The 22,787-nt window shown below is 40.6% G+C and overlaps 1 protein-coding gene across 1 annotated transcript in view; it reads right to left on the bottom strand.

Moving 5' to 3' along the window:
- Positions 1–22,787, bottom strand: part of LOC113406810 (PAN2-PAN3 deadenylation complex subunit PAN3-like) — a 113,405-nt gene that overhangs the window by 88,288 nt on the left and 2,330 nt on the right. The window contains exon 2 of the mRNA XM_026653556.2: positions 12,522–12,643. Coding sequence (XP_026509341.1) covers positions 12,522–12,643 — 122 coding nt within the window. The remainder of the gene's footprint in view (positions 1–12,521; positions 12,644–22,787) is intronic.

Here is a 22,787-nt window from a genome sequence, read left to right as displayed (position 1 = left end):
CAACCCTGGGTTTAGCAGGCGAATGCTCAAACCTCCTTTAGATTTGTCTCTCCTAATGGAATTGGGCCAGTGGTATGCCTCAGGGCTGACTGATTAAGCATCCACCTGTGTAAGCCATATGAGGTGCACCCTGGCTTTGCTGAAACTCATTAATGGAATGCAAGATATCATCTGTACCCTCTGTGTGAACAAGCAGGCAAAGGAATCATGAAAAAAGCCAGAACAAGTTAGATGACACAGATGTCAAGAATCCCATCATATTAAAGGAAATAAAAATAAAATCTTTGCTGAAACTAATATTTTTCTTGCATCATGGAATACTAGAGAGAGCAGAAATTTGGGGGAAAAAGCAAATTGGCACTGATCTCCAAACGAGTAAAGAAATGTGATCTTGGCAATGACGATCCCATTTCTCTCAGTCTGGCGATAAGTTCTGCTGGTAGACACAAGGCAAGACTTCCCCTCACCACTTTTTAAGTAATGTCCAAGTTATCTTTCCCCACACCTTCCTACATATCCAGACATAAGCTCAGTGTAAAAGAGATCCTCAAGCTAGTATCTGAAACAGACTAAGGTCCTTAGAAAGTCCATTTTACTTTTTCATTTTATACCAATTAATTTGGTCAATCTGTGCCAGAAGATACAAATTACTAAATGGCTATCTAGTTGCATTTCCTAGAATTACTGTCTTAAAAGGCCTCAAACATCAAGGTCATAATAAAGTCACATTCAGTCAAATCTACACCCCATAGCACTTGCTGGGGTGGATAAAAGTTTAATTTAAAAAAAAAAAAGTTTAGATTTTTTTAAATTTACATTTTAAAATTTTGACTGCCTATCTCAAGAACCATTACTTACTAAGTTTGTCATGGAAATAAATTGATCCTCCTCCCACAAAAGAGGCAGTTCAAGATGTTGATGCATTATGCAATTCATCTCTTTGAAAGTGTCAGAGTAGGATTCACTGTGCAGTGTTGTTGTACCCAAGCTGGTCCCAGGATATCAGAGAGACAAGGCGGGTGAGGTAATATCTTTTATTGGACCAACTTCTGTTGGTGAGAGACAAAAGCTTTTGAGCTTACACAGAGCTCTTCTTCAGGTCTGGGAAAGGGATCAGAGGCTAAGTCTCTGCTACAAGGGCACTGATGCAGCTGTGCCATTGTAACACTTCTGGTGAATACACTCTAAGATGACAGAAGAGAGCTCTCCCATTGGCTTAACTCCTGCCTCTGCGAGAGGTGATAGCTATGTCGGCAGAAGCTCTTCCACTGACAGAGTTCTGTCCACCCTGGCACTTAGGTCATTATAACTTACGTCGCTCGGGGAGTATGAATTATTCACAACCCTGAACGCAGATTATACCAAAGTAATTTGTAGTGTAGACATAGCCAGAGTATCACAGCTAAATACAAGGTGGAACAGATTATTTAACATAAATTGTTAACACATATTTCAAGGGACCATTCAAGGTAAAGTGGTCTGTTAACATTCCTCTAGTTATAGGGGGGGAACAGAAGGGAGGGGAGCAGCTAGGGTGGCAGTTAGTGGGTTATAAACATAGTGCATGCACCAGAGCCTATTTTATTACATAGTACAGGTCTGTCGCATCTTACGCGCATTTAACATGCGTGATTTCAACTTTATGCGGTCGGCAAAAACAAACAAAACCCAAAAAAAAAAAAAAAAAACACCCCACAATTTTAATACTATACCTGTGGTGCGGGCGATTTCGCCCGCCATTGAACTCAATGGGATTTTGGCTATACGCGGTTTTTGCTTTACGCGCTAACCGCGGAACGGAACCCCCGAGTAAGATGAGAAAGACCTGTATTAAGCAGGCAAAATATTTGATTCCAAGTTTCAATATATTCAGTTTGTGACTTTTGGAAGAACTGACCAGGCCTTTGTAATTCACCAGGCCTAACAAATTTGCTTCAACAAGTTATATTTATCCACTGCCTGTTTTTTGCTCGCTAGTGTAACAGGGAAGATTAGCTTTCCTACTTTCTTGACTCACAAGTCAATAACTGTTTTATATTCTCTTTCACACAAACTATATCCCAAAACACTTTTACACAGAGTTATTACTTAACTACAGTCTGGATTAGGCTGCTAAGGTACTGGGTAGTTGCCCAGTGACCCATTTTCTGGGACTGGCTAGAATGTCACTCTGTTCTCAGTCCCAGCAGAAAGGAGAGAGCATAGATGAGTATTCAACCATGGTGGAGTTGAGGAAAAGGCAAACAAAGGCAAAAAGCAGATGTGCAGACAAAAACCCAAGGTGAAACAAGATAGGAGGTAAAACAAGGATGACAATGGAGCAAAATTAATTTATAAAATTTAAATGTTAACCTCTATTACTGAAGGAGTGGCTACTTTTTACAAATCAAATTTACTACTTAATAAAAGTGCATCTAAGTGGCAGGGTAGTAACTTCTATTATTTCAGTCAGGGAACAGTGTATCTGAGCAAAAACGTACTTTAGAATGGCTTATCTCCAGCCCTAAAAATGATTGTGGAAAGAAAGACTGAAGTATCAATGCCCATGAAGTAGCAACATCTTCTCTTCTGTAGCAGAGCTTTTGGAAGTGTTTAAGTAATTAAGTAAGTGATCTAATAGTCTCTTGTATCAGAGGGGTAGCCGTGTTAGTCTGAATCTGTAAAAAGCAACAGAGGGTCCTGTGGCACCTTTAAAACTAACAGAAGTAATACTCTGTTGCTTTTTAATAGTCTCTTGTGGCCTTAAACTCTGTAAAACCATAAAGGTAAGAATCACTTGTATTTACTAAAGCATAAAAATGACAAATCAGAATTTCACTGCCTGAAAAAGCTATGCTTTGTTGCTCACACGTATCAATGAGCCTGGTCTTTTTACAAGTGATTTAAGTCCATGATTTAGTAGCCTTGGTTTAAACACTCTGGACAACTGATAATCTGAGATCAATGCCCAGTCAAGAGCTCTGTACTACAGCCATATGCACTATTGCTTGGACTTGGTATTGTGCATGGACATGCACGTGGTCTTTATTAAAGACTAAACTGTTTCTGGATTAAGAGTTGAGCTACTTGGTCACTCCCTTTGGTTCCTTTTATCAGAAAACTCACTTACAGAAAACTTACCCTAACTAACACATGCTGAGACTCTACAAACAGGGGAGCATAAGAGAAAATATTGAATAACTGAACAATTCTTGTCAAACTAGATTTAGGCAGTTAGCCTGGGAGAGGTTTGGATTTGCAGCACTGTATACACATACAACAGCTTCAGACTCCTATACATCTCATGATCCTCACCACAAAGAAGCTCACACAGAAAGACAACTCTGTCGAAACCAAAGTCAAACAAAAAACAAAATCCCTTCCCCAATGCCACATGGAGGTCACTCAGTTCCATACATATCCCTAATCCATTGCTGGCTATTTCAATACTCAATATTCTGTTGCTATGGTCCTGATGTGTCATAAAGAACTAGTTCAAAGTCAGCCCCAAAACTGACGTCTGTTCTTTTTGCTTAAGTGATATGAGTAAGTTGCCTCTGTTCAAATCTAAAAGGAAAACCGTTGTCAGAGCAAGAGCCATCATCACATGCAACATCCAGGGTCTTGTCTACACTGAGCTTTTTCTGAAAAATTCCTTATGTTGATGTTGTACTGCTGATGAGAGCAGTAGCATAGACCAGCCAATGGTGTTCTTACTATCTTCCAACTTGCTCTGAGCACTACCTCCAATGGAAGCTACTGGGCTCTCATTTTTGAATGTCAGGACACTCATTTAGATAAGTACAGATTTAAATTTTTTTAAAATCTTCAACGTTAATCTAAGACTTACACACTGAAGAAAGTTTTTCAGAATAGTCACTGTGGTTATCTGAATATATAGCAATTAAATTACAAAAGCGGAATGTAAGTATCATTCAGAAAATCAGTACACTTTTACTGTTTCTTCGCTGTCAAGGAATAGCACAGCTCTGCCCCTACTTACATCTCATCTAAAGGGAAGGCAGTGTGAAAGAAGGCACAGAGTCAGGTGCTGATGAAAGGGCAAGCAGCCGATCTGTAGAGGGAGAAGAATGAGGAAAAGCTGGCAACAGCAGCCACAGCACACACTTGCAGCCTCTGGATACTGGTGAGGTCTTTGGACTCCCATTCCTCAGATTTTCACTGTGACATTCTTTCCCCTCTACTAATTTGGCTGTTTATCCCAATCCTCTCCTCACTCTTCCCTCACAGGATCTTTCTACTAGCCTCACCCTCACTGCTTTCTTTGGTATTTACCATTCTACCCTCCCTTCCTCTCTATCCTTAATTTATTTTTTAATCTATTTATCTAGATTTAAATTAATAAAGATGCCTATCCAAGGCTCTCTGTGCCCTAACATACAATATATACACAATTAAATTAAATCTCAGCAGTATTAAAATCAGTTCTGCAAGCACTCAGCCAGTCAACTACCCCTTCATCACAGAAGCATGCCCCTCCTCTACTTTGGCTTCCTTTATCCTTATTAACCAGTTCTCTCCTGCCTTCCTTCTTCATGCCCACAATACATTTTTAAATATTATACACACACACTACATTAAAATAACATTAAGATTGCAAAGTCAAGCCCTCAAAAGTTAGGAAGTGACAGAAAAAACAGACATACCTGTTTGGTAACTCTTGTTCTTTGAGATGTGTTGCACATGTCCATTTCATTTTAGGTGTGTGCACGCCAGTGCACCAAAGCAGGAAAACTTTCCCCATACCGTACCCATCCGGGCAGCACATACACCCTCTGCGCAGGCATGCTGCTGGCTTTGAGTACAAAGGAGCAGAGTAGCACCGATGCCCCTCATTTCCTTCACACCAGAAGCCAGTATTTCCTGGGACTCCAATGTAGAGGGGAAGGAGCGGGAGTCGTGAAATGGACATGTTCTTCGAGACGTTGCACATTTACCAAACAGTTATGTAACCATTTTTTCTTTGAATTCTTGCACACGTCCATTCCATTTTAGATGGCTCACAAACAGTTCCACATGAGAGAAGAGTGTCGGAGTCTACCTAAACAAGGCCTGCAACACCATTCTCCCAAATCTAACGTCATTTCTTGAGGCCTTGGAGAGAGCATAATGAGTGGTGAAGGTCTAAACACATGACCAAGTCGCAGCCCTGCAAATCTCACTGATGGGAACGTGAGCCAAGAAAGCAGCCAATGCTTGTGGTCTTGTAGAATGGGCTAGAACTCACTGAGATAGGGGAACCTTAGCAATATTGTAGCACAAATACAGGAGGAGATGCAGGAAGAAATCCTCTTCAAAGTGACAGGCTGTCCCTTCATCCTGTCAGAAAAGGAGACAAATAATTGGAGAAATTCTACACTCTTTTGTCCTTGTCCCAAGAAAAGGCTTATGCCCTCCAAAGTATGGATTTTCCCCCTTTTTTGGGGGAGGAGGGGAGGAGAAGAGGTTTGGAAAAAAAATATTGGTGAGCATATAGTCTGATTTAGATTAAGTTCCAACATCAGATAAGTGAAAATTTTGCGGTGTGGATACAAACTCACTTTCTCTTTATAAAACACCATATAAAGGATGGTCAGCCACCAAAGCCTGAAGTTTTACTACCCTCCTGGCCAAAGTAACAGCCACCAGGAATGCTAGAGAGACAGGAGAAAATGAGGACACAGCTATAGTTTCAAGAGGGGCTCCATTAAAACTGAAAAAAACAAATTCAGATCCCATCATATTGCTGGGTCCCTAATACTTGGGAAGAGCCTGTCCAAACCTTTCAAGAACCTAACAGTCATAGATTGGAAAAACAGATCTTCCCTCTACAGGAGGAGAGAACATGGAGATACCTGAAGGTTCCTCTGTCAGCTAATTGACAGAATCCTTTTTCCTTTAGATGAAGCACGTAATCCAGAATAATATGAATAGGAGCCTGTGAAAGAGAGGTATCATTCTGCTAGGACCAAACAGAGAACCTCTTCTGTTTCTTGAGGTAAGTATATCAGGTGGACGGTTTTCTGCTATTTAAAAAGATCATTTTGCACTCCAAATTTAACAGACCACTTCCTGGGGAGCTACCCACTGAACATCCAAGCAGTCAGATATAGGCTGAGAAGGTTGGGATGCAGCATCTGACCATGGTTCTGTGAAACTATGTCCAAGCCTGAGAGAGAGGTATGGAATTTTGAATAGAAAGGCTCAAGAGGCCCAAAAACCTATGCTAGCCGGGCAAGACTGGTGGTGACATCCTCTCTTAGCCTGCTCAAAACTCTTGATGTCATAGGGATAGGAGAAAAAGAGTAATGAAGTTTCCCCTTCCAGGATAGTAGAAACACATCTGGCACACATCCCAGGCTGGGACCTGCCCTTGAACAGAACTGCGGATTCGTCCTGTTCAGTCAGATGGTGAATAGGTTTATTTCTGGCATTCTGCAAATCTGAAAAATGGACTTTGCCATGTTCAGTCTGAGAAACTATTCGTGATCATTGCTGACTGATCTGCTGAGACAGTCCACTAGACAGTTCGGAGACCCAGGAAAGTGAGATGCTTTGAGAGTACTCTCATTCCTGATTCAGAAAGACCAAAGGTTTATTGCCTCTTGGCAAACAGGGTCATATCTGGCGCGTCCAGGCTTGTTTAGATGGAACATCACAGCTGTATTGTCCAGGAGCACCTGAGCAGAACCACCTTTGATATGGGGAAGAAACACTTCATCAGCCAGGTGGATAGCTCGAAGCTCTCAAACATTCATGTGAGGGAGAGAACTTGAGTCTGAAAATCATCCACACCATGGTCACAGAGGGCAGAGTGGGGCAAAAGAAACACTGTTGCATACATTGGCAGAGTCCATCCACCAGTCCAGCAATGACAAAACACTTGTGGATATTTGAGTCAGCATGCCCAGCAGATGATGATAAGGATGGTAGATAGACAAACTCTCCACATGACTGAGGTGAAATCTGGATACTGATTCTTGTAAGAACAAGCTGCCTGAAACTTTTAGGTCACATGGCAATTCCTCACTGTTGTACAAGTATATGCCTGAAGTCTTTGTATAGGTCCCATATCACCTGAAATTCTAGCTTGAGGTAAATATGTGATTGCTGTGGTTGAGTGGAGAACTGGTCCTATGAATTTGATTCTCATGAGAGGGAGAACTGATTTGTCCTTGTTGATCAGATCCAGTGACTGAAAAAGGGACCGGATCTTCTCAATGGCCACTATTTGCTGTCTGGACAGATCTCAAAACAACCATTCATCCAGATATGGGTACACCTGGACCTCTACCTTCTTGAGATATGCTACAACCACTGCCATGCACTTTGTGCAGACTCAAGGGGAGAACCATAAGCTAATAACATCTGCTATGAGTTTTAAGAAGCTCCTGTGGCTCTGGTGAACAGCCACATGGAAGAAGGAATCCTTTAAGCTGAGAGCAGTGAACTCTTCTTTTGGGTCTAGGAACAATAAATGCTAGGGTAACCATACAAAACTCTTTATGTATCTATGGAGGTATTGCAGGTGTACAATAAATCCAAGGCCTACCTTGGATGGTACCACATGAGGTGCCAGAGTTGACAACTCTATGTCGCCAGAATGTGATATGGGCGAGTTCCTAGTGGGACCTGGCTTAGCTCTAACCTTGGTAGTGGTCTTCTTGTGAAAGTCTGTTAGGGACTTAACTCTCTTCATCTTTGAGAGGTTTTTCTGGCTGGAAGAGGTCAAAGTGCTAGACTTCTGCTGCTGTTTACATGATACTGAGACAGAGAAGAGGGTCATCTCTCTGAACCGCTTCAGCACAGGGATGCCACCAAGCCTGGCAGAATGTTCCAAGATGGAGTACAGTCCAAATTCCTGCATACTGAGCACCTGGGTTCCAAAACTGAGCACAAAGCTGCTTCCACCAGGATCTCTCAACACTGAACTTCCCTCAACTTCTCAGTCCTGATCTTAAGTGCCCTTTCTGTAGAGGGGTTATGTCTCACATGTTCTTCTCCCACACACCTTAAACAGAAGGAGTTAGGCTCTCTGACTGACAGATTTGTTACAGCCACAACAGCACTTAACCCACAGGGATTTAGGCATGGCCCCATACAGAAAAGCTCAAAGATCAAGAAGATAAAAATCAAGTCATCTTTTGCAAATTAGTACCATTAACTAAAGCTAAAACAACTATACTAAAGTAACTATTTACAATTAAAAAAACCCTCTAAAAATTTTTTCCTAAAGAGAGAATGAAAAAAGAAGGTGAGAAGCTCACACACGCTGACTACCGACCATAGGATATGAGACGGAACTGGAGTGGGAGAAGGGGTGTCAGGGCTGTTCTGACCCTTCATAGCCTTGGCAAGTACAAGTGTGCAGAGGGCACATGCACTGCTTCAATGGATACGGCTATGGGAAAAAGTTCTCTGGCTTCAGTGCGCTGGCATGTGCATACCTACGTGGAATGGACGTGTGCAAGAACTCAAAGAAGAATTTAGATTGCCTGTACAATCTTAATGTGCCCCTCTAGGGTGCATGCATTACAATAGGGTCTTTAATTACAGGATCACATACTAGTTTTTCCACAAGACCCCTGCCCCATTCAGTGTACAGGATGGGCCAGCTGTAGGGATGAATCAGGGCTGTGTAGTGAAGGAGACTGCTGTCTGTAGTAACCATTTCAGTTGCTGCAAAAGATGAAAGGTGTGTCATGAATGAGGCAGCAGACAGCAGGAAAAGAAAGAATGGTCTCATGGTAAAGGAGACTGAATGCTGCTATGGAGGATAGGTTTCTATCACTACCTCTACCACAGAGTTCCCATATAATGTAGTTAAGTTATTTAAACCAAACTTCTCAAAGGTGGTCACTAAATGTGCGTTTCCATTTTCTGACTTGGGACCCTGGTGTCTGATTTGCAGAAATGCTGAGCACTCTCAGCTGTAACTGAAGTCAGTGGGAAGCGTGCTTTGAACATGAAGTGCTATATAATGCGAAGTACTCTGAAAAATCCAGTAGTAGGTTTCTCAAATTGGGCACTCAAAATTAGTGGACTCCTTTTGACATTCCTGTCTCAGTTCGCCACTTGTAAAATGGGATCAATACCCACAGGAGTGTTGTGCAAATAAATGTATTAGTACTTCTGAAGCACTCCGATGCTACAGTGATGAGCTCCACAAACAAGCCCATGAGCAAATGATTGTTTTCAGAGCAAGGTTTGACTGGTGTGTGGTAAATAAGGCCTGGGGGCCACACACTGAACATGAATGAGTAAACAAAATATTGAACAGATGCTTACTAAGTGAGCGCCATCCATTCTGCACATGGAAGGAGACGGGACCTTGTGACTAGGTAATTAAAAACAGTATCACAATGCATATGCACAAGGGAACTAAATTAAGGCACAGGCAACCTTAATTCTGGTATTTCCTTACCAGTGAGTGCTTGACTTTTGCCCTCTTAATAACGTTCTTTTAACAGATTTGTGAGTGTGAGTGAGAAAGTAATTTCCTACATACTAAAAAAAGTAAACTGAAAAAAGTTCCATCATGTTTCATCATTCTCACTCTCGCATGGCTCACCGGAAGGGGTGGAACCTTCAGATACACCACACAGACCTCTGCCCCTTGAGCTAACAGAGTGACTGACAGCAGTAGTAGGCAGTCATCTTCTATGTGCACCAGCACTAAAGGGTTGAGACACTGCCAGTGAGCTTCACAGATATTCACTGACAGCAGAAGAATGGTGAGATTTAGTAGTCTTGGGTTCCATTCCAGGTTTAGAGGAAAGCATGCTCTAGTGAGCACAGACTCTTCTGCTCCATCCCCTGCGATCTGTCCTTTTCCCAAGCCTGTCTCTTCCTCAACCTGCTCCTCTCCTCAGGCTTTTCCATCCACCTCCTTGCCCAGCAAGTCCTAGTCACCTTATCCAGCCATTCCCAGTTCCCCTGGCTTCCAGTCGCTGGTGCCGTAGTCCATGTTCCCAATCTCACTCCCCAGGCTTCTTGTCCAATCTCAATCATCATCCTGTTGTCCTAGTCTCTTTGCCTAGCCAGTCCCAGTTCTCCTCCCATACTCCAATTCCTCATCAGATCGGCCTCACCTTCGTGCCCTGCCCCCAGTTTCCCTAGCTCCTCCTTCCCCTATCAGCCTCCAGTCACAGTCTCCATGTCCCATCTACTCAGTCTAACCCCATATGTCCAGCTCTCGTGCCCTCCGTACACAAATCAGGCAGCTTCCTCCTCCATGCTGCTTGGGCCCAGCAGAGAGCAGGGGTTCAGAGCACAGGAGAGAGTTCTCAATTCTTGTACCCAACCTGGACCCAACACAGCGTGCAGCAGCCCAGAGCAGCAAATACAGGGAAAGCCCCACACTGCACTGGGCCAGAGCATGCCCAGTGTGGATGGAATCTTCAGGAAATTTAACTACTAAAATCTAAAAAGTCTATACTGAGCATGTGCAAACTGCGATTTTCAGAGTCTTACAACTTGCTCAAATTTGGGCAGATTTTCACAGGGACAGCAAGAGATACATCCTTGACACAATGGCCACCAGCCTACCAAATTTCAAATCCCTGCTCCAAAGCGCAGGGGCAGTAAAGTTGTTAAAAGAAAAGGTTGCAAGAATATATCCGTACCCTTGTTCTTGGAAACAGATGAATTTTTTTCGGCAACCTTTTTAAAAGAGAAATCATCCTGAGGCAGACAATCAGCATGGAAAATTGCAGCCCAAATAGTTAAAATTTGGAAAAGTTATAAGCAACTGAAAATGCACTCTTATAATGAGATGTGTCCAGCAACCTTAATAGGTGGGGCTGGTAGCTCCCCCTATAATTCTTGTGCATTTGTGTTCATTCCAGAGAGATACTTTACAGACAAAAACTTCAGTTTATTGATTAAGTGCAACATCTTCCAATGCAAACCCTAAAACCAAGAAAATATCAACTTATAGGACACTTCTTAACAGTAAGCTTAATGTCCACAGATCATATTTTCAGCAACGAGACTCCCCATCTTCACAAGGAACTTTCTTCCTACTCCAACAGATAAGAAAACAAACACATTAATTTTTCACAAAGTAACCCACAAAACCTTAATTACAACCTTAGCAACATTACCAAATACTCAGCATTTGCTTGGGCACCCAGGTTAAGTGCATGATGTGCTTCTGAAAGAAGTATGAAATTATAATAAAGATTGTGTATTCTACAAGGAAAATGTTGCTGTTAAATATCAGAGTCCAAAAAACGCAAAATTTCGTGCTTATGTTGCATAGTTCCATGTTTAACTCAGTGCTATCTAGCTCAAATTTCTTCAGAGTATAGGAAAATGATTTTCTAATTTCCAACCCTGCCAACTCACCTTGAGATACGAGGTCAAGATGGGCAATTTTCATCTCCTGCATGGCTGCCAATATAAAAAAAATTCTACACAGCAAGTTATGCATCCTCCAACCCCATTTAAAATAAGCGATATAGCCTTTTTCATACCATACATGAAAAAGAAGTCGGAAAGGGAACACCTAATTCTTTCCCACTCTTTGCCTGTTATTATTATATGCACCATACCTGACCTCAAAAGGAGCCTTATGAGCTGGAGTTTCCTTGATATAAAATAAGAAAAAGCTGCTGTAAGGGCTTTCTCCGTGAGAAAGCACTCGCCACTCCCGGTCACCCAAAATCTGGATTTATTAGCCTTCCAAGCACATAGACAGACCATCCTCCCTCAGGTTTTTAAAGAGAGGATGGATTGGGGGTTAGAGCGCTTTATTTTATTATGAGATTATTACTGCATTTACTAGCAGATCCAAATATTTATGCTTTGAAGTAAGATGAGCAGCCCTTTCCAACAGACTGTATTGTATGACTGTTATATTGTATATGTTAACATATAATGGACACCTATATTTGCTATAAAATAAAATCTATTCCAAAAAATTACATAGCAAATGGAGGTCACTTAATTAGTTTATATTCTTTGGGCAATGCCACATAGATAGAGTATGATAGATGTTCACCTGAGAGTTTATATAAGTCATGATATTAGTACATTGTTACTTTAACAGTTCACACCGTTTCAGGGGCTTAAGGACATTAAAATGTATTTCAATTATAAAATATTTTATAGTTTTGAGTAAAAAGGCTGAAAAAAGTTAGTCAGACCAATTCAAATGTGATAGACACAAATAAGGGGGGCCCTAAAAAGAAACCTGGACAGTAAAAGTTAAGATTGCAGTATATTTTGAACACAAGTCACAAGAGGATTTAAGGTACAATATAAAGTGAAATCAACAAAAGGAATAGACATTTCATCCTGAAACAAAAGTGCTAATAAAAATAATTACAACACGAAGGAATGAACGAGGTTGTTCTATTTTCACCCTGTTAGATGAAATGGGAAAGCCTAATGTACTCTGACAGGTACAAAAACAGTTGTAGAAAGGCAAGTTAGTTTTCTGTTGCTCCTGCCACTTAAGTGTTTTCAGTTCTTGGCACAACAATGTAATGTGGCTGTCAGAGCTAGTGTAAATTGATACAGTTCACTGCTAACATTACCTGCATCATGGGATATTTTGCTTCAGCAGGACTTCCAAATCCATTAACACCAATGAAGCTGGTACTAAAGTAGGAATCTGTGAGACTAGCATCAGCTAAACCACCGCCATCTATTCCAGGAACTAAAAGAAAAAGGAAAAATGTTTCAGATGATTTTAGTTTAGCAAGTCTACCTGTTTCTTGCCAATAATATATTTGTCTAGATTTAGACTTGCATTCCTAAGAGAAGCAACGAAGAAAACATATTGGTGCATATAATGAAAGGAGCAGTTAGGATGGAGGATGATAAATAAGGCATGTGTGTGCAATATGAAATTATAGCAGAGAGGTAGGCAGGGCAGAGCTCTGCATACCCTGGAAGGCAGGGAGGAGAAGCTCAAACAATGTGGAAAGAGTAAGGAACAAGTGATGGTATCAGAATAAGAAGTAATTCTGGTGATGGTTGGAGCATCAGGAAAGGAAGAAGAATTTTTTAAAAAGAAAGGAAAATAATGATCTTGCATACATAGTAAGAAGTTCTCAAAGTTTTCAATAATTTATTTCTCAAACAATGTATTCATTCCTCTTGATGGCAACATTCATAGCAAGTTAACAACTTAAAATGATGTGTGAGGAAGAACTCAAACATCTTACAGCACAGACACTCTACGTTGCCTAAAAGTTCTTCTAGGCTAAGAGCAAGCATGAAAGATTTAATTCCCAAGGCATATTTTCAGAAAGTTAAGTGTCTAGAAACAAGGGCTTATAATAAAAGTAATTCAACTGTACCTATATAAATTTGCTACTTCAGTGCAACAAGGATTTTTAAGAATAAAAAAATATAGTAATTTCATGAAGAGCTAAAACACACTAATTAAACAGCAAAGAATCAAGATTTTATGGTTCTATGGAAGGTATGTTTCAGTAAAGAAACCCTCCACAAAGCATAAATGTGTGATGGCAAGGCACAGATCCAACTCAGAGGAAAGACCTGAACCACATCAGTGCAACTTGAACCTTGCTATCAGCTCCAGCCAGTTGGTAGCATGCTAACAGGTCTTCCTAGTCCCCATTGTCAAACAGAATCAAATGGATCTCTGTACCAAGCTGAAGGATTGAAGTTGCTGGTATTCACACCCACATGTGAATGTAGGGTTTTGAATGCCAAAGCAGGCTGCATGAGCTGGTTGGTAACTTCTCTGCTTCCGAACTAGAACAGATTGATAGCAGTAAAGTTTTTCCAGAAAAAACAAATAAGGCATTAGAGTAGCAGCAGCACTCAAGTGGCACTAACCAGCATCCAGTTAGCAACTGACAAATTGCGCTCGCTCACCCTTCAGCCTATATCCCCATTTGAGCCAGCCAACTTAAGTTAATAGCACCACTGCACTTGAATGTCAGGTTGTGTGTGAACAAGTTAAGGGGAACACTTCAGTTATCACAAGGTAACTTTTCAATGAAGATATGCCCTTAATTAAACTCATGCTGACATGACATTAGCATTTAGCTGGCTATTTAAGAGTTTTTCAGGAGAGGTGTATTACAGATGTTAGAGACCCCAACTACTTGTCATCAAAAAAGACATGAAATGTTCTTCAAGTCAGTTTTGAATCTTAAATTTAAGGACTAAGGGAACAGGGAGGTAGAGCCATATCTGTACCTGCAGCATGTTCTAGGTCCTCTTCCACAACTCCAGAAGAACAGCAAGAGGGAGCTCTAATGAGGCCCCCCTTGCTAAAGCCCAGCAGGGGACCAGAACTACTACTCCATCTGCAGTTTGGCCCTGTTCTTACCCCACTCCCCCATAGCTGTGTAGGTGGGAAGTGTGAATTCAGAATAATGGAACAAGACTATACCATTCTGTAGACCTACTGTAATGAGAATACTGAAAACTGCAGAGCTGCCAAATACTGTTTCTACCCCCTGTTAGTCAGGATCCAACTTGGACTAGGAAGGGTCAGCTCAAAAGGTAGAGAAATATGCCCCTCTGGCTGACACCTTGAGAGCTAAGGGTTACCAGGCTCAGACACATGCGCTGATCAACGGAGCCCTGGGCGCATGGGAACCCAGTAACGAGTAAGTGTTGCAGGAATGCAGAATCGGTCAACGCTACGCATGGCAGATGCGGCAACTCATGGTGTCGGACACCATCAGATGGTCAAGGGACATCTACACAGAACACATCACCAGACATCTGCAATACCAGGAAGGATGAGCTAGAGTGCTGATGAGAAGCACAGTGGGGAAAATAACTGAAATACTCTCCTCATGGATTGTATTTTCCAAAAGGACAACCTACCCTAAATTCTCTATTACTGAGGGACAATCTTCACTCATTAATATATGTGCTTTCCACAACCAACTCTCTGTATAACTTTTCATGAGTGATGTATCCGAATACTTGGTTGCTAATATCTAAACTGTATTTTTAAATTTACTCACCTAAATTTGGGTTATTGCTGGTTATGCGCTATATGTATCTTATGATTTAAAAACAAACTTTGTATTTGTGGATAATCTATGCACTATACCCAGATGTACAGACATTCACCAGATATTTTTTTCAAGACGGAAATTTGGGGCTCTGTTTAGTGACAATTAGTTGTTTTCATGTTATTTTTCATTCAAAATTGCTTACGTTCGCATTGAGGCGTCTACTGCCCTGGAATCAGGGGTCTTCTCTGCTTGAATTTCAGTCAGTATTGAAAACTGAGGTACTGCTGCAGCTTTATGCTACACTGTACAAGTTAAATCCATGTCCTGGGACACACCTTTGAACAGATTTTAGAGTCGCCACTTTGCATTTTTATTGACACACATTTATTGAACTACATTAGACTCTGCATTCAAATTGCCCATCTTGATCTTTTCTGTATAACATTCATAAGTATACTTTCAAATTGTTCAGCATTTAGTACCATTAAAATAGCATTTCCAGTCCTGTTCTATTTCCCAAAAGTATACTTTTTAATTACTTTAGATGAATTGTTTACTATTTTAGGGTGGTGGGAAAGTTCTGAAGTTGGATAAAGTTGTCTTATACGAGAAATACATCAATTTGTCTTATGTTATTATTTATGCTTCAGAAAAGTGAGGTTAAACAGTCTCAAGATGATCTTACCCTGAGAGAACTAGTGATTTCCCCACAACAGTGAAAGAATTAGCTAGACTAGTTTGAGGAGCAAAGATGGATGTGGCAAGAAGGGGAATAGCAGACTGGGTTTCTCTTTCATGCAATGTCAGCAGAAATTGAGAATGATGAGCAAACTAAGATTTTAGCATAATAAAGAAAGCAAACATTTAAGGCAAACAACAGATATAAAAATAGGGCTGTCAATTAATCGTGTGAGTTAACTACGATTAACTCAGAAAAATTCATCGTGATTAATCACAGTTTTAATCACACTATTAAACAATAGAATACCAATTAAAATGTATTAAATAGTCTGATGTTTTTTTCTACATTCTCATATATACTGTATTGTGTTGTAATTGAAATAAAATATTTGCACTGTAAAAATGATAAAAGAAATAGTATTTTTCAATTCACCTCATACAATCTGTAGTGCAAGCTCTTTGTCCTGAAAGTGCAACTTACAAACGTAGACTTTTTTTGATGACTTAACTGCACTCAAAAACAAAACAATGTAAAACTTCAGAGCCTACAAGTCCACTCAGTGCTACTTCATGTTCAGCCAATCACTAAGACAAACAATTTTGTTTACATGTACAGGAGATAATGCTGCCCTCGTTATTTACAATGTCACCAGAAAATGAGAACAGGCATTTGCATGGCACTTTTGTAGTCAGAATTGCAAGGTATTAACGTGCCAGATATTCTAAACATTTGTATGCTCCTTCATGCTTCAGCCACCATTCCAGATGATATGCTTCCATGCTGATGCTCATTAAAAAAATAATGTGTTAATTAAATTTGTGACTGAACTGCCTGGGGGACAATTGTACATTCCCTGCTCTGTTTTCCCCACATTCTACCATGTATTTCATGTTATAGCAGTCTCGGATGATGACCCAGCACATGTTGTTCATTTTAAGAACACTTTCACTGCAGATTTCACAAAATGCAAAGAAGATACCAATGTGAGATTTCTAAAGATAGCTACAGCACTTGACCCCAAGGTTTAAGAATCTGAAGTGCCGTCCAAAATCTGAGGTGAATGAGGTGTGGAGCATGCTTTCAGAAGTCTTAAAAAAGCAACACTCTGATGCGGAAACTACAGAACCTGAACCACCAAAAAAGAAAAATCAACCTTCTGCTGGTGGCGTCTGACTCAGATAATGAAAATGAACATGCGTCGGTCCACACTGCTTTGGATTGTTATCAAGCAGAACCGGTCATCAACATGGAAGCATGTCCCCTGGAATGGTGGTTGAAGCATGAGGGGACATATGAATCTTTAGCACATCTGGCACGTAAATATCTTGCGATGCCAGTTACAACAGTGCCATGCAAACACCTGTTCTCACTTTCAGGTGACATTGTAAACAAGAATCGGCAAGCATTTTCTCCTGCAAATGTGAACACACTTGTTTGTCTGAGTGACTGTCTGAACAAGAAGTAGGACTGAGTGGACTTGCAGGCTCTACAAATTTACATTATTTTTGAATACAGTTTTTTTTTTTTTAAACATAATTCTACATTTGTAAGTTCAGCTTTCATGATAAAGAGATTGCACTACAGTACCTGTATTAAGTGACTTGAAAAATACTATTTCTTTACAGTGCAAATACTTGTAATCAAAAATAAATATAAAGGGAGCACTGTACACTTTGTATTCTGTGTTGTAATTGAAATCAATATTTTTGAAAACGTAGAAAACATTCAAAACTATTGAAATAAATTGTATTCTATTATTGTTTAACAGTGCGATTAAACGTGATTAATTTTTTTTAATTGCTTGACAGCCATAATAAAAAAACAGAACACACTTTTAAGTGGCTTGGAGGATCCATAACATTTTTACTTTTGGCAATGCTGGAAACAAGTGAAAGAAGGCAAGTTTAGAAAGAATCATAGAACACATTTTTCTACTTTTAAAAAGAAAACCATCAGGCAATTTCTTGCTTATGATAGCACAGCAGTTAAGCTTGATAACTGAAATAAAGAATAAAAGTCTCCTCTATGATACTTCTTCCACTGCCACAGCAGGAAACAGACTCTTGATTGCGTGCACGACAGGAGAACAAAGGACAGCAACAGCTTTTTATTTTAAAAAGAGTAATGCCAATATTTTCAGTCACAAAGGATTTAGTCACAACTTAGGTGTTTGGAAACCTCAGTGCTGAGCCTGGTATAAATGCCTAGACATACCAAACTTCAAGAAGAGTCAGTGAGCGACTTTCAGCTGGATAAATCACATGCAATGTTGGAAACGGAAGGGCAAGTCTAATATAAACACTAACAGGTAATATGGTGAAATCTCCCTTTCTACTCCAGGATTACTGAAAGAAGTGGAGAGCAGCTCCAAGTACACCTGCTTAACAGGAAGCTCTGCTTTTCATGCCCTGCATAACTATGAAACAAGGCTTAAAACGGGGCCTGAAAGGTAAGCCTAAAGAGTTGGGTTTGTGCCCTTTTTATGTGGTGTAAATGTAGTCTGAAACAAAGGTTTGGGAGAAGATTTTTCTGCTTGTTTTTAATCTTAAAAACAACAGCAATGTAAAATTTGGTCTTCCCTGGCTTTGCTCGAGGTCTCTCATATAGAGAGCTTTCTTATGGGTTAATAAAAGGGACAGATGCGTTAATCTTTTACTAGGACAACCTTTCTCTCAAGTACTTGTGGCACCTTAGAGACTAACAAATTTATTTGAGCATAAGCTTTCGTGGGCTACAGCCCACTTCTTCGGACGAACCAGTACTCCTGTTCTTTTTGCGGATACAGACTAACACGGCTGCTACTCTGAAACCTTTCTCTCAAGTGTTTACTATGTATTGGCATTAAATAAGTGTTAAACATCTCTGTTATTCAAGGATGGAATATTCTCTTTGTTCCTAATGCTGTGCTGAAAAAATATCAGACTTCTGGAAAAGTAATATCCAGATTGAACCTTGTGTGTTGCCATCACTGCTTAAAATCCTAAGTTATAGCTATGTCTGCAATAAAAAGTATGTTCTTACAATGAGATGGTTATCTAGATTCAAAATCCCATTAGAGACAAGGAACAGATAGATTTTAACCTCAATGTAGGCTAGTCGAAATTAACCCTCTCACCCCACCCTGCCCCCAAGGGTTTAACTCAACTAGCTACTGTGAGATAAAAACTACAGTGGCTTGTCTCCTCTTGAATTTTACAGAGATAGCTATTGCAGTGTAAAAAAAATAAAAAATAAAAATCTATTTTTGCAGCAGACACAAAGCTGGTGTGTGAGAGATGTCATTTAAAACTTAGGAAAATTGCTTTTAGCTTCATTAAAATATTATATTTGTAGGGCTTATATTTGACCTACTTTATTTTGTAGTGACATTTCTTCTATCTAGAAACAACCACCATATACCTGGGTTAAAAATCAACATTTGTGTACTGTTTAATGGCTCTCAAGTACAAGTTATGTGCTTTATATTATGTGGTAAGTGATTCTATGTATTGTCACTACCACTGTTATCTTTTAACTCTGATATCCCTTCTATGCCTGTTTTTAATATAGCATTTCTCAAGGCAAGACTAAAACTAATTGCCTTTATTACAAACACTCCAACTTAGTGATCAGGAATTTATTTACAAACAGAAAGGGAAAAAACAGAAAAACAAAATAAGCAAACTATACCCTACTACTGCTAATAGGAGAGCTAATCTTCCTGTTCGATATTGCGAAACGTTCATACCATAGATGTGTCTAATCTAGACTGCAAGCTCCTTGGAGCACATGTAATTTCTTCTTTTATTTTTACAAAACCAGTAACACCTCAGCACTAAAATGGTGATAACAGAATTACTCTCTCTCTTTTGGCACCCACACTCCACAGCAATTACTCAATCCTCACACCTTCAAAATATGTTCTCTCCAAGTGCTTTCCAAACACTGAGTCTCTTCAGGATATACTGCATCAAAATTCTGATGAAAAGAAAGTAAGAGGACTATTAAGAATATACAAAATTTAAAGTGTGGGTATCTAAAGGTTATTTTTTTCTTTTCGGAAGGAAGACAGTAAAAATGTTCTGCTGCTTAAGATTACTATTGGTATTTTCCTGTCCTTATGGTGAGGAGTGACAGCCATTAACCATACAGAGTTGGTTCATATTTATGACATAAGTACTCAAAACATCCAACCTGACTATGGCTTGTACAATCCATGACCAGGGCCTGACTCTTAAGTTTGTATTTCATTTCCAAAACTAAATTCTCAAAGAATGTTCAGGAACAGAATGCTTTAACTAGATGACTAAAACGATTTACTCTTCTGAAATCTGTGAAAGTACAAAGCAGCAAGATGACTTCAAAATTCAGCCACACAAAAACAAAGGCAATGCGATTAGTGCTCCTTTAACTCCTTACGGATTGTACTAAAATACACACACTAGGCAGCCTAGCCCATCTCATCAGCAGTGCAGGATGGTTTCTGACTACCTTTTCTCTAGGGTATGTCTACACTGCTGACTAAGCCCACATCTGTGGGACCTAGACTTGGTAACATGCTGTTTCCAAGCTGTCGGTTGAGTGTCCACACTGCACTGTAAACCTGGGCTTACAATTGCTGGACCTGGGTCTCTCAGCCCCGCTAACAGGTCTATACAAGGTCCTTCTGACTCAGGTCTGCAGCTTGAACTGCATCCAGACTGCAAAATGAAAGGGTTTGGACCTGAGTCGCAGTGGAAATTGGGCTCTGACACCACACACACACACGGTCCTAAGACTGGATCCTGAGTGCTTGTTGACCCGAGTCACACTGATGTGTGTGGACTGATGAGAGGCTTGGGCTCAAAGCTGAATCAGAGTCCAGGCTAAGAGTGCAGTGTAGATGTATCCCTAGCATCATGATCTATTTTTGTATGTTGCAGGAAATGGAGCTTCCACCACTTCCCTTGGAAGCCTGATCATCTCACTGCCCAGATGTTTCTCCTGATCATCCTAATTTTTTCTCCTCTTAATTTTAATCCCATTACACCAAGTTATAGTATCATGCATAACTACAGAACTGGCTCCATCTTTGGTCCTCTCTTTCTTTCATTCTACCTTTTTCTTTGCATAGTGTCATACACTCAGAGTTCTTAAAGCTACCATTCTCTACAAGAACAGAATTTCTTGAACTAGCTTAATTTGTTTAAAGTAACGGTATGCATGGTCCCTACAGTGCTATTGTAGTGTTGCCCCTATGGTGGCAGCAGCTGCTTACTGCTACTATCACAGTAAGCTTGAAAATGTGTAGTTTGCTGGCTGTAAGAGCAGCAGCACTATGACTATCAGGCCAGACTGTTGTGATCCCGGTCTCCATGCCCCTTTCCACCTCCAGATCATGGACAGTCTGAATTATCAACCAGTGCTGCAATGGAGGGACCTAGAGCAGCACTACTACCTCAAGTGTTGTGGGCAAGTTAAATTTTGTTCTACTTTTATTTTTAACTGGAAGTGTCCTACAGATAATTCGAGGAAGGATTTTCTTGATAAAGAATAAGGACCAGGAAAAAGGAGTGTTGAGAGGACAAGACCAGAATAGGGTTAAGAAAGAAGAGGACACCAAGGCCTGGTCTACACTACACAGTTAGGTTGACATAAAACAGCTTACATCAACCTAAATATGTCAGTGTACACACCACAGCCTTGCTCCACCAATGTAAATGCCCTACTACACCAACATAATAACGCCACCTCCACAAGAGGTGTAGGGCTTATGATGGTGCAGTTAGGATGACGCAGCGTCTGTGTAGATGCTGGGTTACTTACATTGGCTGTTTGCGGTCTTCTCAATTTCAGGGCTCCATGAAGCCTTGAAACATAAGAAAACCGGGCAGCTAGAGCCCGGCTGACCCTAGCTCCCTGCTCTCATCAGGGAATGGGAAGGTGAGAACCCTGGGAGGCAGCTGGGCTCCCCGTGGGGAGCTGCGTGGGGCTGAGAGCCCTAGCTTTCAGCCCCCCAACACTGCCCCTCTTCAGTAGGTAGAGGTACTCTGGTGAGGAGGCGCACCACCGACAGAAGGAGGGTAGTGTGGACCTAACATAGGTCCACTCAAGTCCAAAGTGTAGACATGGCCCTAGACTTGGGAATAAGGGGAACTAGAGCTCAACAGTCAACCCGATAGTAGCAGTATCACTGTTCTCATGGCCAGCTCCTTGCATGTGCAGACCTAACACCACAGCAGCATGGTGCTGCTGTCATGGCAGAGCTATGAAAGCAGATATAGCTCCCTATGCTTTTACTTTTGAGATACTCAACTATATTTAAACACAAGATGAAAGAAGATTAAGAAAATTTTTAACTATTACAATATTTTATAGTAAAAAGCATCCAAAGGAGTTAGCAGATAATTTTAATAGCTCCTACACCACCATCTTTACTAGCATATAAAAACAAATAAAGCACTTAAGAACTTCCCACCTGAAAAATCAGGTTTCTCAGATTAGGCACCCAAAATTAGTGGATGATTGTGACCTTGATCCTCTACACCTCAGCTCCCCATCTGTGAAATGGGGATAATACTCCCTCACCTCACAGGGGTGTTGTGAAAATAAACATTTGTTGTGATTTCAGATACTATAGGGATGAGCAAGGCAGAAAGGCCCATTAGGAAATTAATAATTCTGTATTCAGAGGAGAGTTTAAATAGTGTGTGTAATAAATAAGCTACTGAATAGCAGATCATTCAATTAGCACTGCCCATTCTGTGCTCTTGCATTTGAACCAGGTGGCTTCCTCCTCCACACTGCCTGGGACTCAGCAGGAGAAGCAATGAGGGCATAGAAACAAGTCTGCCATCTCTCAGTTCCTGTGTCTGGGGCCACAGGAGCTGCAACTACAAGGAAAGTCGTACTCAGTCGCCACTGCCCTGCGCTGGAGCATGCTCAGTACACACAAAATCTTCAGAGAATGTAGCAGGTAAATTCTCAAGTCCATACTGAACGTATGCACAGTGAAATTTTTAAAGGCTTATAACTTGGCATTTCTTCCCCCTCACAGGAACAGCAAAAGAGACATCTCTGACCCAAAGGAAACCGTCCTGCCAAATTTCAACTCCTGCTCCAATCCTGGCCACACTAGTGCTTCTTAACGAAAGGATGTAAGAATTTTTTGAACATTGGAAAAAGAGTGCATTTTTCCCCAAACTTTGTTC

Source organism: Terrapene carolina, unplaced genomic scaffold, assembly GCF_002925995.2.
Source record: "Terrapene carolina triunguis isolate 2854851 unplaced genomic scaffold, T_m_triunguis-2.0 Scaffold141, whole genome shotgun sequence".
In the NCBI taxonomy this organism is placed as follows: Eukaryota; Metazoa; Chordata; order Testudines; family Emydidae; genus Terrapene; species Terrapene triunguis.
This window is presented reverse-complemented; position numbering and strand designations above follow the sequence as displayed.